The sequence below is a fragment of the Chiloscyllium punctatum genome, chromosome 12 (assembly GCF_047496795.1).
Source record: "Chiloscyllium punctatum isolate Juve2018m chromosome 12, sChiPun1.3, whole genome shotgun sequence".
NCBI lineage: Eukaryota > Metazoa > Chordata > Chondrichthyes > Orectolobiformes > Hemiscylliidae > Chiloscyllium > Chiloscyllium punctatum.
In genome coordinates this window covers 13233099-13245707 of record NC_092750.1, presented here as the reverse complement: position 1 = coordinate 13245707, position 12609 = coordinate 13233099, and the positions used below count along the sequence as shown (strand labels likewise).

The following is a 12609-nucleotide window of genomic DNA, read 5'->3' as shown; positions in this document are numbered from 1 at the left end:
CCCTTTGTACCTGGCTGATCATCCTGCTTTCTGCCCACACCCGATCATCCCTTTAGACCTGAGAACTGTACCTAGCTCTAACTCCTCCTTTTTGGAAATAGAATGCTGACCCTACTTTACCAGCCTGTGCTTGCAAATCCCAAAACAAAACGTCTCCTGGTGGATGTGATTCTATGATTGGGTAACACTTGCTAAACAATCCTGACAGTGTTACATTGAAGGCAAATGTAATACAATCAGTTCAGCTCTTCTCATGGCTCTGATTACATATATTAATTTGCAGGGATTCATGCTCTGTAAACAAAAAGAATATTCTTAAACTGTACATCTTTGACAAATACCGTCTCCCACATTTACTTCCTCTTTCCCCGCAGATTTACACTGTGCAATATCTTCCATTCCTCAGTTTTTCCTTCCTCATTTAAACCATAACTTAAAACACACGTTTGCCAACAATAACAAAGTGCATAACCCACAAGCAGAAAGACCTGGACTGTATCCAGACTTGGGCTGATAATTGGCAAATAACATTCATACTGTACAACAACCAGGAAATGACTATATCTATCAATCATCTCTCCTTGAGGTTCAGTGACACTACCATCACTGAATCCCCCACCATCAATGTCCTGGCGATGACCATCAGCCAGATACTGAATTGGATTGGCCATAGAAAGACAGTGGCTGCAAGAACATATCAGAGGCTGGGAAATCTGAAGCAAGTCACTTAGATTCCACCCCAACCCCCTGCATCCCCATCCAATCTCCTACCCTGAATCCTCAAGGCCTGCCATTGTCCCATGCATTTATAGAACCCTCCCATCCTGTCCACAGGAGCAGCAACCCTTACACGTCAACCTCTGTTCCAGGCCAAGCCCAAACTTTGGGATCAAATTCTCCATTTTCAGTTTTCCACTGCCTTATAATGGTGTTATATGAATGCAGGTTGTCAGTGATGCATATCCAAATGACTATTCCTCATCGGTTGGCCAGGGTGATGATTGCTTGCCGGCTATCTACAGGATCATAAGGCATAGGTGCAGAAGTAGGCCATTCAGCCCAACAAGACTGCTCCACCGTTCAGTGGGATCATGGCTGATCTGACAATCCTCAACTCCACTCTTCTGCCTTTCCTCATAACCCTGAATTTCTTTACTGATTAAATCCTGTTTATCTCAGCCATGAAAATATTTAATGACCCATTACAGCCCTCTGCAGTAAAGAATTCCACAGTTTCATATTTTTAGCAAACAGGGTCAAGGAAACCCCAAAGCCTTTTATTCATATATATGGAGCAAGAGAAAGGGTTGGCCCACTCAAGGACAAAGGAGAGTTGTGTGTGGAGTCAGAGAAAATGTTTGAGATTCTTAATGAATACCTTGCATTGGTATTCACCAAGGAGAGGGACATGATGGATGTTATGGCTTGGGAATAGATGTTTGATTACTCTAGGTCAAGTCGGCATAAGGAGGGAGGATGTGTTGGGTATTCTAAAAGACATTAAGGGAGACAGGTCCCCATGTCCAAATGGATCTATCCCAGGTTACTGAGGGAAGCGAGAGAGGAAATAGCTGGGGCCTTAACAAGCATCCTTGAACACGGGTGAGGTTGCGGAGGACTGGTGATTTGCTAATGTTGTCCCCTTGTTTAAGGGTAGAAGGGATAATCTAGGTAATTATAGACTGGTGAGCCTGATGTCAGTGGTAGGGAAGCTGCTGGAGAAGCTACTGAGGGATAGGATCTATTTACATTTGGAAGAAAATGGGCTTCTCAGTGATAGGCAACATAGTTTTATGCATGTTGCAGGGAAGGTCATGTCTTACCAACTTAATAGAATTCTTTGAGGAAGTGACAAAGTTGATTATGAGGGAAGGGCTTTAGATGAGGATATGGACTTCAGTAAGGCATTTGATAAGGTTCGCCATGATTGGCTGATGGAGAAAGTGAAGTCGCATGAGGTCCAGGGTGTACTAGCTAGATGGATAGAGAACTGGCTGGGCAGCAGGAAACAGAGAGTAAATAGTGGAAGAGAGTTTCTCAAAATGGAGAACTATGACCAGTGGTGTTCGACAGGGATCTGTGTTGGGACCACTGTTGTTTGTGATCTGGAGGAAAGTATACGTGGTCTGATTAGCAAATTTGCAGGGGACACTGAAATTGGTGGAGTACAGATAGTGAAGGGGTCTGTCAGGGAATGCAACAGAATATAGATAGATTGGAGAGTTGAGCAGAGAAATGGCAGATGAAGTTCAATCCGGCAAATCTGAGGTGATGCATTTTGGAAGATCCAATTCAAGAGCGAACTTTATGGTAAGTGGAAAAGCCCTGGGGAGAATTGATGTACAGAGGCATGCTTTCCTTCATCAGACGGGGTATTGAGTACAAGATTTGGCAGGTCATGTGACAGTTGTTTAGGACTTTGGTTCGGCCACATTTGGAATACTGTGTACAGTTATGGTCGTCACATTAGCCAAAGGATATGGATGCTTTGGAGAGGGTGAGGAGGAAGTTCACCAGGATGTTGCCTGGTTTGGAGGGCATTAGCTATGAAGAGGGGTTGAGTAGATTAGGATTATTTTTATTAGAAAGATGGAGGTTGGGGGAGGACCTGATTGAGGTCTACAAAATCCTGAGAGGTATAGACAGAGTGGGTAGCAAGAAGCATTTTCCCAGGGTGGGGGACTCAATTACTCAGGGGTCACGAGTTCAAGGTGAGAGGGGGCAAGTTTAAGGGAGATATGAGGATGCTTGAAACGTTCTTTACACAGAAGGCGGTGGGTGCCTGGAACATGTTGCCAGAGGAGATGGTAGAGGGGGACATGATCCGTCATTTAAGATGTATCTAGACAGATACAAAAATGTGCAGGAAGCAGAGGGATACAGATCCTTAGAAAAAAGGCAATTGATTTCGATAGAGGATCTGGATCGGCACCCGCTTGGAGAGCCAAAGGGCCTGTTTCTGTGCTGTAAGCCTCAGGGAAAGAATTCCGCATCTTCTCTGTCCTGATGTGATCGCTTATTCTGTGATTATCCCCTATGGTCCTTGTCTCTCCCACAAGGAGAAACAACCTTTCCTCATCAATCCTGTTAAGTCACTGAAGAGCCTTGTATGGACACTGATGCCAAGACTGATCCTGTCTCTGCGTATCTACATCCTTGTACTTTTAAAGTCATTGACCAGCGATGAGGGGCAGGAATCCTGGTCTGATTCTCCTTGACATTGTCTGAGCTGTCATGAGCTGAACTACATGCCTCAAAGTAACCCAAGCACATAGACCTAACCTCAGACCATTTTGACTCGAAATAGTCCAGAACCACAAGTCTGATAGAATAAGAAACAAAAACAGAAATTGCTGGAAAAACTCAGCATCAGTGGAGAGGAATCAAAGTTACCGCTTTGGGCCTGGCCCTTGCTCAGAACTGTTTCTGCTCCTGTTCTTGTTTCTCATTTCCATCCATCCATCCGCAGTCCTTTCATCCTTTTTATTTATGATAGAATAAGGACGCTTTGGGGCAAGATGTGAAGGTGAATGATGAAGGATGATGAAAAGTGGGATCTGGTCAGGATCTGGAATGTTGTGGAGGCAGATACAATTCCAAAAGAGAAGATAACAAAAAGGTGAAGATAAATATGGAGATAATAAAATATTGCAGGAACTTTGCAGGAAATAAAAACTTGCAGGAAAGCAGGAGAAAGACAAGGGAGTAGGACTGGATGTGATACTCTTGCAGAGAGCCTGCAGGAGACAGAGGGCTGAGTGACCTCTTTTTGTGCGGTAATGGTACTTTGATGATAATGTAGAACCTGAGGTACACGCTTTCATGGTATTTCTAATGTTGTATTTTCTCCAGTATTGATAAATAATCTGTACCATATTACAAAGGAGCCAAGACTTTGTCACCAAACGTTCGTTACCATTAAAAACATGTTTTCTCTTGTGTTATCATGTTCCCATAACTACCTGGACTACACCTCCCCCAACACCATGACCTGCAAAAACTCCTCCTGTTTTCCCAATGTCTCCATCTTTGTTGCATCTGCTCTGACAAGGAGATATTCCACTTCCTCGCATTCCAGGTGTCCACCTCTTTTAAACAACGTGCTTTTCCCCTCAGTGTCATCCAGGCAGCCCTTCACTGCACGTCTTCCATTCCCCGCACCACTGCTCTAAACCCTCCCCCTCCAAACATAATAAAGATAAGGTCGCCCTTGTACACCCCACTACTCTACACATCCAATGTATCATCCTCGAACATTTCCGCCAACTCCAACTAGACCTCACCACCAAGAACATCTTCCCCTCCCCACCCCTCTCTGCCTTCCACAAGGACCATTCCCTTTGCTACTCCTTAGTTCGCTCCACACTCCCCACCAACCCCGTCCTGAACACCCAGGTACCTCCCCCTGCAATTGTAAAAGATGAAAAACCTGCCAGCACGGCACCCCCTTCACCTCCATCCAGGACCCCAAACAGTCCTTCCAGGTGAGACATTGAGTTCTCCAAATTCAAATAACTTTCCATCCCATTTCCCGACTCCCTTCGTAGCTGCGCCCCCCCCCCCCCCACTCCGCCCTTCCCCCACCATCCCTCTAACTGATCCCTGACCCTTCCTCCCAGCCACCAGCCAGATTCATTTCTCCCATTGACCAACCAGGTCATAACCACCACCTGCATTCACCTATCACTACCTTGCCACTCCACCCCTCTCTTCACCCATAACCCTTTCCCACCCCCTTTATCTGCAGCTCCCCCTAACCCCACCTTCATTCCTGAAGATGGGTTATGCCCCAAATGTTGACTTCTCTACCTCTGAAGCTGCCTGGCTTGCTGTGTTCTTCCAGCCTCCTGCTTGTCTACTTATCCTTTTCCTGTGAGTTAAAATGCACAAAGTTCTGGCAGTTGACTCTTCATTTTTTTTAACTTCCATGTCTCCAGTGTCCAAGCAAAACTTTTGGGGGCTTTCAGTCAACCAAGGAGTTTCCTGATGATGTTGTGTTGTTTGCTCGTAACCATCCCTTGATGTACAATCCCATCAACCCCATTGGCCATAGACCGGTCCTGGTGAAAACCAATGTTGACTACAGCTTCACTCAGATAGTGGTCGATAGAGTGGATGCAGGTGATGGGCGCTATGACGTCATGTTTATTGGAACAGGTAGAGTTATCTTTTGATTTACCAGCTACAAACCGCATCTAAAAAGCCCATCTTGTTTGTATTGAGCTGCTGCATTCCTCCAACTTAGCTCTTCGCTTTGGATTCTTAGATATCGGGACTGTTTTGAAAGTCATCTCAGTGCCAAAGGAAAGTTGGCAGAACATGGAAGAGCTTCTTCTTGAAGAACTGCAAGTATTCCAGGTAAGACATGGAATAATGAGCACCAATGTTTTTTTGTTCCTGTATCTGGACCCTCACACAGAAGTATACAGTAAGGAAAGAGGCCGCACTCAGTCTATTGTACCTATGGCAACTCTTAAGAGGAGCTATCCAGTTACTTCAGTGCCCCTTGTATCTCTGCAAATTTTCCCTCAAGTAGTTATCTATTTCTCTTTTGAAAGTTATTGTAAAATCTGTGTCCCTTTGAAACAGCATTTCCAATCATAGCAACTTGCTGTCTAAAATAACTCACCCTAATTGTGTCTCTTTCCGATTACTTGGAATCTCTACTCTTTCTTGTTACTTGCCACTGGAAACAGTTTTTCATTATTTTCTCTGTCCTAACCTTGGAACAGCCCTATAAACATTGCCCCATTAACTACTGTCGCTGGAAGACCTCATATACTTAATTTCTTCATCAAGTAGGTAAAGAAGATACAAGTCATTGTGCTATAACACGTGCTTTGTCAACGCAAATTCGCTGTAACGCGATTGACCAATTAGGGATGCCGTTCCCAAAGCACAAATGTTTAAACTGTGTGTTGGCTGTAATGTAATTACAAAATCAACACTTTAAGCACCGTTTCTAAAGCATGATTTCTCTATAATGCGGGATTGTACAAGAATGCAATCATTGCGCTACATTTGGGTGGCACAGTGGCACAGTGGTTAGCACTGCTGCCTCACAGTGCCAGAGACCCGGGTTCAGTTCCCGCCTCAGGCGACTGGCTGTGTGGAGTTTGCACATTCTCCCTATGTCTGCGTGGGTTTCCTCCAGGTGCTCCGGTTTCCTCCCACAGTCCAAAAATGTGCAGGTTAAGTGAATTGGCCATGCTAAATTGCCCGTAGTGTTAGGTAAGGGGTAGATGTAGGGGAATGGGTGGGTTGTGCTTCGGCGGGGCGGGGCGGTGTGGACTTGTTGGGCCGAAGGGCCTGTTTCCACGCTGTAAGTAATCTAATCTAAAAAAAAAGAACTGACTATGCTGACAAACATACTGTGAACATTGGCATTATTATCCTGAAATTAAACATGGTCCATGATCATAGAATCCCTACAGTGAGGAAGCAGGCCATTCAGCTCATCAAGTCCATACTGACCCTCTGAAGAGCATCACAACCAGACCCACCCTACAACCCCACATTTGCCATGGCTAATCCATGTAGCCCACACATTTCTGGACACAATGGGCAATTTAGCATGACCAATCCTGCACACCTGTGGGAGGAATCCAGAGCACCTGGAGGAAACCCACGCAGACACTGGGAGAATGTGCAAACTCCACATAGTCACCCGAGGCTGGGATCGAACCCTGGTCCCTGGCACTGAGACGCAACAACTGAGCCACTGTGTCACCCCATTTCCTACTTGGGGCAGCTATGGATAGAGTGAATGATAGTCTGAAACTGAAACTGCAATTTGGCAAGTTGATGGGATGTAGATCTGTGCTTTCAGAGATATGTGTACAAGTGTTGATGAACTGCCATTTGAAGAGACATTCTCACTACTCTTGTTGATTTGAACATGTTCCATAAGGTACTGTTTGGTGGGTGAGTAGGCAAGTCCTTCACAGTAGCCTCAGGCAGTGTAGGAATTAACCCTGTGCTGTTGGCATTAGTCTATGTTACAAATCAGCTGTTCAGCTAACTGAGCTAACCAACCCCCTATGGAGCTTTGCATTTACTTCAGAAACAGTTGTATAATTCTTAACATTTCCAGGCTATTTTTTAAGCTTTCATGGTCATACTCTTGACGTTTCCACTCCAAATAGAGCTTCCTGTGTTTGACCCAAATATCCTCCACAACTTTCCAACTGGAATATATTTAATATTCTGGAGTTGTAAGATAATCTCACCGCCGAAGTGGGTTTTGAGGAATTCCATATCCTTTAAAGTCATGCACTAACTTCACTGGTCTCTTCTGTTGCAGGACTCTGCACCTATAACCAGTATGCAACTCTCATCAAAAAGAGTAAGTAGAGTACCTTTATTTTGAGATTGTGAGCCCTCAAAGAAGTTTCTCTCAATTTGGCAAGAACCATAATGTGAGGAGTGGGCGTGAAATTGTCTGAGCGGTTTGAGGTGAAGCCAGAGCCAATTGGAACCTTGACCCTTGCTGTGCAAAGATTCTAGACTTCAAACATCTACTAGAATTCCAGTCAATGTCCCTACAACTTTGACAAAATCTAACCCACGAAGCCATTGGAGGTGATATTCACCTTGCAACTGAGTAAAGATGAGTTGAATCTTCATGATGTCTGTGGGTTTGTCACTGTAGATCACAGGAGAAAGTGAGGACTGCAGATGTTGGAGAGTCAGAGTCGAAAAGTATGGCGCTGGAAAAGCACAGCAGGTCAGGCAGCATCCGAGGAGCAGGAGAGTCGACGTTTTGGGCATAAGCCCTTCATCAAGAATGAGGGGCTGAAGAAGGGCTCAACCGCAAAACTTCGACTCTCCTGCTCCTCGGATGCTGCCTGACCTGCTGTGCTTTTCCAGCGTCACAGTTTTTGACATTGTAGATCACAGTGCATGAAATTAAGTACAACTTAATCTGCATTGTGCTGTTGTGCATTAGTTGTCAAGAGAAATTGGCAGAATTCGTCAGACTGGTGAAATAACTTCTGCTTTTAATTGCACTGCAATTGATTACGCCATATGGTTTTGTGGGCTTCTCTTTGCCTGTGATTGGCCCCTCATGGAATGTGATTTTGTTTTGTGATATCAGCACAGGACAGATGGTTAGATCTGATGGTGTTTGCTGTCATAGGTCATGTCAATTGAACGGCCAATCAACCATGTCATCAAGCAATCATGGAGACCTAGCTATGGCCAATGTAGAGAGAAAAATTACTCAGGGCCAAATAATGTGCCACAGCATGGAGAACAGAAGAGTAATTGTGCAAATTAGATATGTTAAAATTATGAGGGCAATAAAATTATGATGTTTTGGAACTGTGCCTTTAAATCTGGGTAATGTGACCTGTGTTAAAATTGGTCTGATGACAGGTCTGGGTGATGGTGTTGCTGATGGTTAAAGGAAGGCTGAGATTGTTTCACTGGAAGAAAAGTGTAAGATATCACCTTGCACATGGTAACAAAGGCAGGGATGCTGGTAAACGGGCTATGAATCTCCAGGGAGAGTGTTAAGTATGTCAGGTTGTGAAAAAGTACTCTTTGAAATGTTCACTTGATTCCAGGTTGGACGAGAGTTGGGGTCTAGATGCTTTCCTAATTATCCTCTTCTGAGGTCTTAGTATACTCCTTTAGAGCAGATGGGACTTGCACTCAGGTCTCCTGGCCCAGAGGTGGGGACACTGCCACTGCATCACAGGGGGTTAGTTAAGTCAGTTGACTGAGCAGCTAGTTTGTGATGCAGGGTAATGCCAACACCGTGGGTTCACTTCCCACACCAATTGAGGATACCAGGAAGGACTTCCCTTCTCAACCTCTCCCCTCGCCTGAGGTGTGATGACCTTCAGGTTAAACCACCACAATCTCTAATAATGGAGCAGCCCTTATGGTCTGATGGGACTAAGGTGATTTTATCTTTCCCTTGACTGCAACCCAAGAGCCTACAGTGTTCGGGTGTAAGGTGCAGTTAATCATCCTTTTGACCTGGATACAAGGCCCCTGTGATTCACAATGCCATGGGAAAGGATTCCGAGGAAGTCATTGTAAAGATTGAATTATAGGCTTTCCTAAACCATCATGGAATCACTGAAAATCACTGATAGGAGGATTAGCCTGTCAGCTTCCAGTGCAGAGAGAGAAAGCAGTAGGATATTGAACGTCTCTGAGGTTAATTTTGCTGGACTATGATTGGCATCCTGTGCTTGGACTGAAAAGACCAAACTCATGTGGACTTAAAATGAAGCTAGAAGTTTTCCCTAGCTTGTGCTAAAAGGAACATCTCCTGTGGTGCTTTCACTGTGATAGATAGCTCCAGAAATCGAAGTTACCAAACTCAGAAAGGTAAAGAACAGAGATAAGTCCTCAGAAGCTAAGGATCACTTTTTTCGAGGGAATTGGATATCTGCTGAAGGAACGATGTGAAGTATATCTGCGAAATGTGTTTTTCTTGCTTATGTTTAAAAAAGGGAGGTTTTCCATTCTATGGTTTAAAGTATAGATTTCCACCAAAGATAATGTTTAACCAATAGTGACTTCTGCCAACCCCCCCCCCCACTGCCATGTTTGCCACCACTTCTGCCCCCACCAATGCCACTCACCTGCATTCTGATCATGCCTCCACCCCCATTCCCCCCACCATCACACCCACTCTAGTTACAGGCTCCACCCCCACTCCCAGCTCCACACCCACACCAGATCCCACCTCCCAGCCCTGCCGAGTTTTCACCATCCCTCCAGACCTCCCCCTCACTGAGGACGAATGATCAGTCCTCAGCAAATGACTCACCTTCATCCCCCTCCGTCCACGCATCAATGAATTTAATACACGACGTGACATCGAACAATTCTTCCGCCACCTCCGCCTCCGAGCTTACTTTCACAATCAGGACTCCCGCCCACCTTCCGAGGACCCCTTCGCCCACCTCCAACACACTGCATCCACCTGGACACCCCGCACTGGCCAATTACCTGCCCTCGACCTCTTCATTTCCAACTGCCACCGGGTCATTAACCGCCTCAACCTGTCTACCTCCCTCCCCCACTCCAACCTCTCACCCACACAACACGCAGCCCTCCAATCTCTCTGCTCCAATCCCGACCTCACCATCAAGCCAGCAGATAAAGGGGGCACAGTGGTAGTCTGGCGCACTGACCACACACCGCTGAAGCCAAACGTCAACTCGAGGACAGCTCTACCTACAGTCCCCTTGACCATGACCCCACCCCCCATCACCAAACCATCATCTCCCAGACCATACGGAACCTCATCACCTCAGGAGATCTCCCACCCACAGCTTCCAACTTCATAGTCCGGGAACCCCGCACTGCCCGGTTCTACCTCCTTCCCAAGATCCACAAGCCTGACCACCCTGGCCGACCCATTGTCTCAGCATGCTCCTGCCCCACTGAACTCATCTCTACCTACCTCGACACTGTCCTGTCCCCCAGTCCAGGAACTCCCCACATACGTTCGAGACACCACCCACGCCCTCCACCTCCTCCAAGACTTCCATTTCCCCGGCCCCCAATGCCTCATATTCACCATGGATATCCAATCCCTCTACACCTCCATCCGTCATGACCAGGGCCTCCAAGCCCTCCGTTTCTTCCTCTCCTGACGTCTCCAACAGTACCCTTCCACCGACACTCTCATTCGTTTGGCCGAACTGGTCCTCACCCTTAACAATTTCTCCTTCGAATCCTCCCACTTCCTCCAGACCAAAGGGGTAGCCATTGGCACATGAATGGGCCCCAGCTATGCGTGTCTCTTTGTTGGCTACGTAGAACAGTCGAACTTCCATAATTACACCGGCACCACTCCCCACCTCTTCCTCCGCTACATTGATGACTGCATCGGCACCACCTCGTGCTCCCGCGAGGAGGTTGAGCAATTCATCAACTTCACCAACATATTCCACCCTGACCTTAAATTTACATGGACCATCTCTGACACCACCCTCCCCTTCCTGGACCTCTCCATCTCCATTAATGATGACCGACTTGACACTGACATTTTTCACAAACCCACTGACTCCCACAGCTACCTGGATTACAACGCTTCACACCCTACCTCCTGCAAACATGCCATCCCGTATTCCCAATTCCTCCGCCTCCACCGTATCTGCTCCCAGGAGGACCAGTTCCACTACAGAACCCACCAGATGGCCTCCTTCTTTAGAGGCCACAATTTCCCTTTCCACGTGGTTAAAGATGCCCTCCAACGCATCTCGTCCACATCCCGCACCTCCGCCCTCAGACCCCACCCCTCCAACTGTAACAAGAACAGAATGCCCCTGGGGCTCACCTTCCACCCTACCAACCTTCGCATAAACCAAATCATCCGCCGACATTTCCGCCACCTCCAAACAGACCCCACCACCAGGGATATATTTCCCTCCCCATCCCTTTCCACCTTCCGCAAAGACCGTTCCTTCAGTGACTACCTGGTCAGGTCCACGCCCTCCTTCAACCCACCCTCCCATCCTGGCACCTTCCCCTGCCACTGCAGAAATTGCAAAACCTGCACCCACACCTCCTCCCTCACCTCCATCCAAGGTCCTAAAGGAGCCTTCCACATCTATCAAAGTTTTACCCGCACATCCACCAATATCATTTATTGTATCCGTTGCTCCCGATGCGGTCTCCTCTACACTGGGGACATTGGGCGCCTCCTAGCAGAGCACTTTAGGGAACATCTCCGGGACACCCGCACCAATCAACCACACCGCCCTGTGGTCCAACATTTCAACTCCCCCTCCCACTTTGCCGCGGACATGGAGATCCTGGGCCTCCTTCACCGCCGCTCCCTCACCACCAGACGCCTGGAAGAAGAACGCCTCATCTTCCGCCTCAGAACACTTCAACCCCAGGCTATCAGTGTGGACTTCAACAGTTTCCTCATTTCCCCTCCCCCAACCTCACCCTAGTTCCAAACTTCCAGCTCAGCACTGTCCCCATGACTTGTACTACCTGTCTATCTTCTTTTCCACCTATCCACTCCACCCCCCCGACCTATCACCTTCATCCCCTCCCCCACTCACCTATTGTACTCTATGCTACTTTCTCCCCACCCCCACCCTCCTCTAGCTTATCTCTCCACCCTTCAGGCTCTCTGCCTTTATTCCTGATGAAGGGCTTTTGCCCAAAACGTCGATTTTACTGCTCCTCGGATACTGCCTGACCTGCTGTGCTCTTCCAGCACCACTAATCCAGAATCTGGTTTCCAGCATCTGCAGTCATTGTTTTACCCAATAGTGTTTTTAGTCTTTTGTAGTAGCAAGCACCTTAATACATGAATCTGTGTCAACCATTCAGTCATTAATTGGAATTTTGAATTCATTTATCAGTTTGTACAGAGAACATTAACAAGTGCCTGAATGAATGTTGACGTTTATTTCTCAGGAATTAATTATTTCTGAGCAGCAAGTAACTTGATAATACCTAATTTGACTGAAATCATTGCAGGGAAAGTCTCATTTTTGTTTCTGCTGTAATTTCTTCACAGAAATGTTATGAAATTATCAGGATCATTTGTAATTGAAGATAAGTTGTCCTCGTCCCTTAATCTTCATGCGTGTCTGCCATCTTGTGTATGTTTTGTTTTTA

The 12609-nt window shown here is 46.6% G+C and overlaps 1 protein-coding gene across 6 annotated transcripts in view; it reads left to right on the top strand.

Annotated features, from left to right (window-relative positions):
* LOC140483603 (semaphorin-3A-like) overlaps positions 1-12609 on the top strand; it is a 413310-nt gene that overhangs the window by 387232 nt on the left and 13469 nt on the right. For all 6 annotated transcript variants that reach the window (XM_072581862.1, XM_072581860.1, XM_072581863.1 and 3 more), the window contains 3 exons: positions 4938-5157; positions 5267-5358; positions 7304-7345. In XM_072581862.1, the coding sequence (XP_072437963.1) occupies positions 4938-5157; positions 5267-5358; positions 7304-7345 (354 nt within the window). The remainder of the gene's footprint in view (positions 1-4937; positions 5158-5266; positions 5359-7303; positions 7346-12609) is intronic.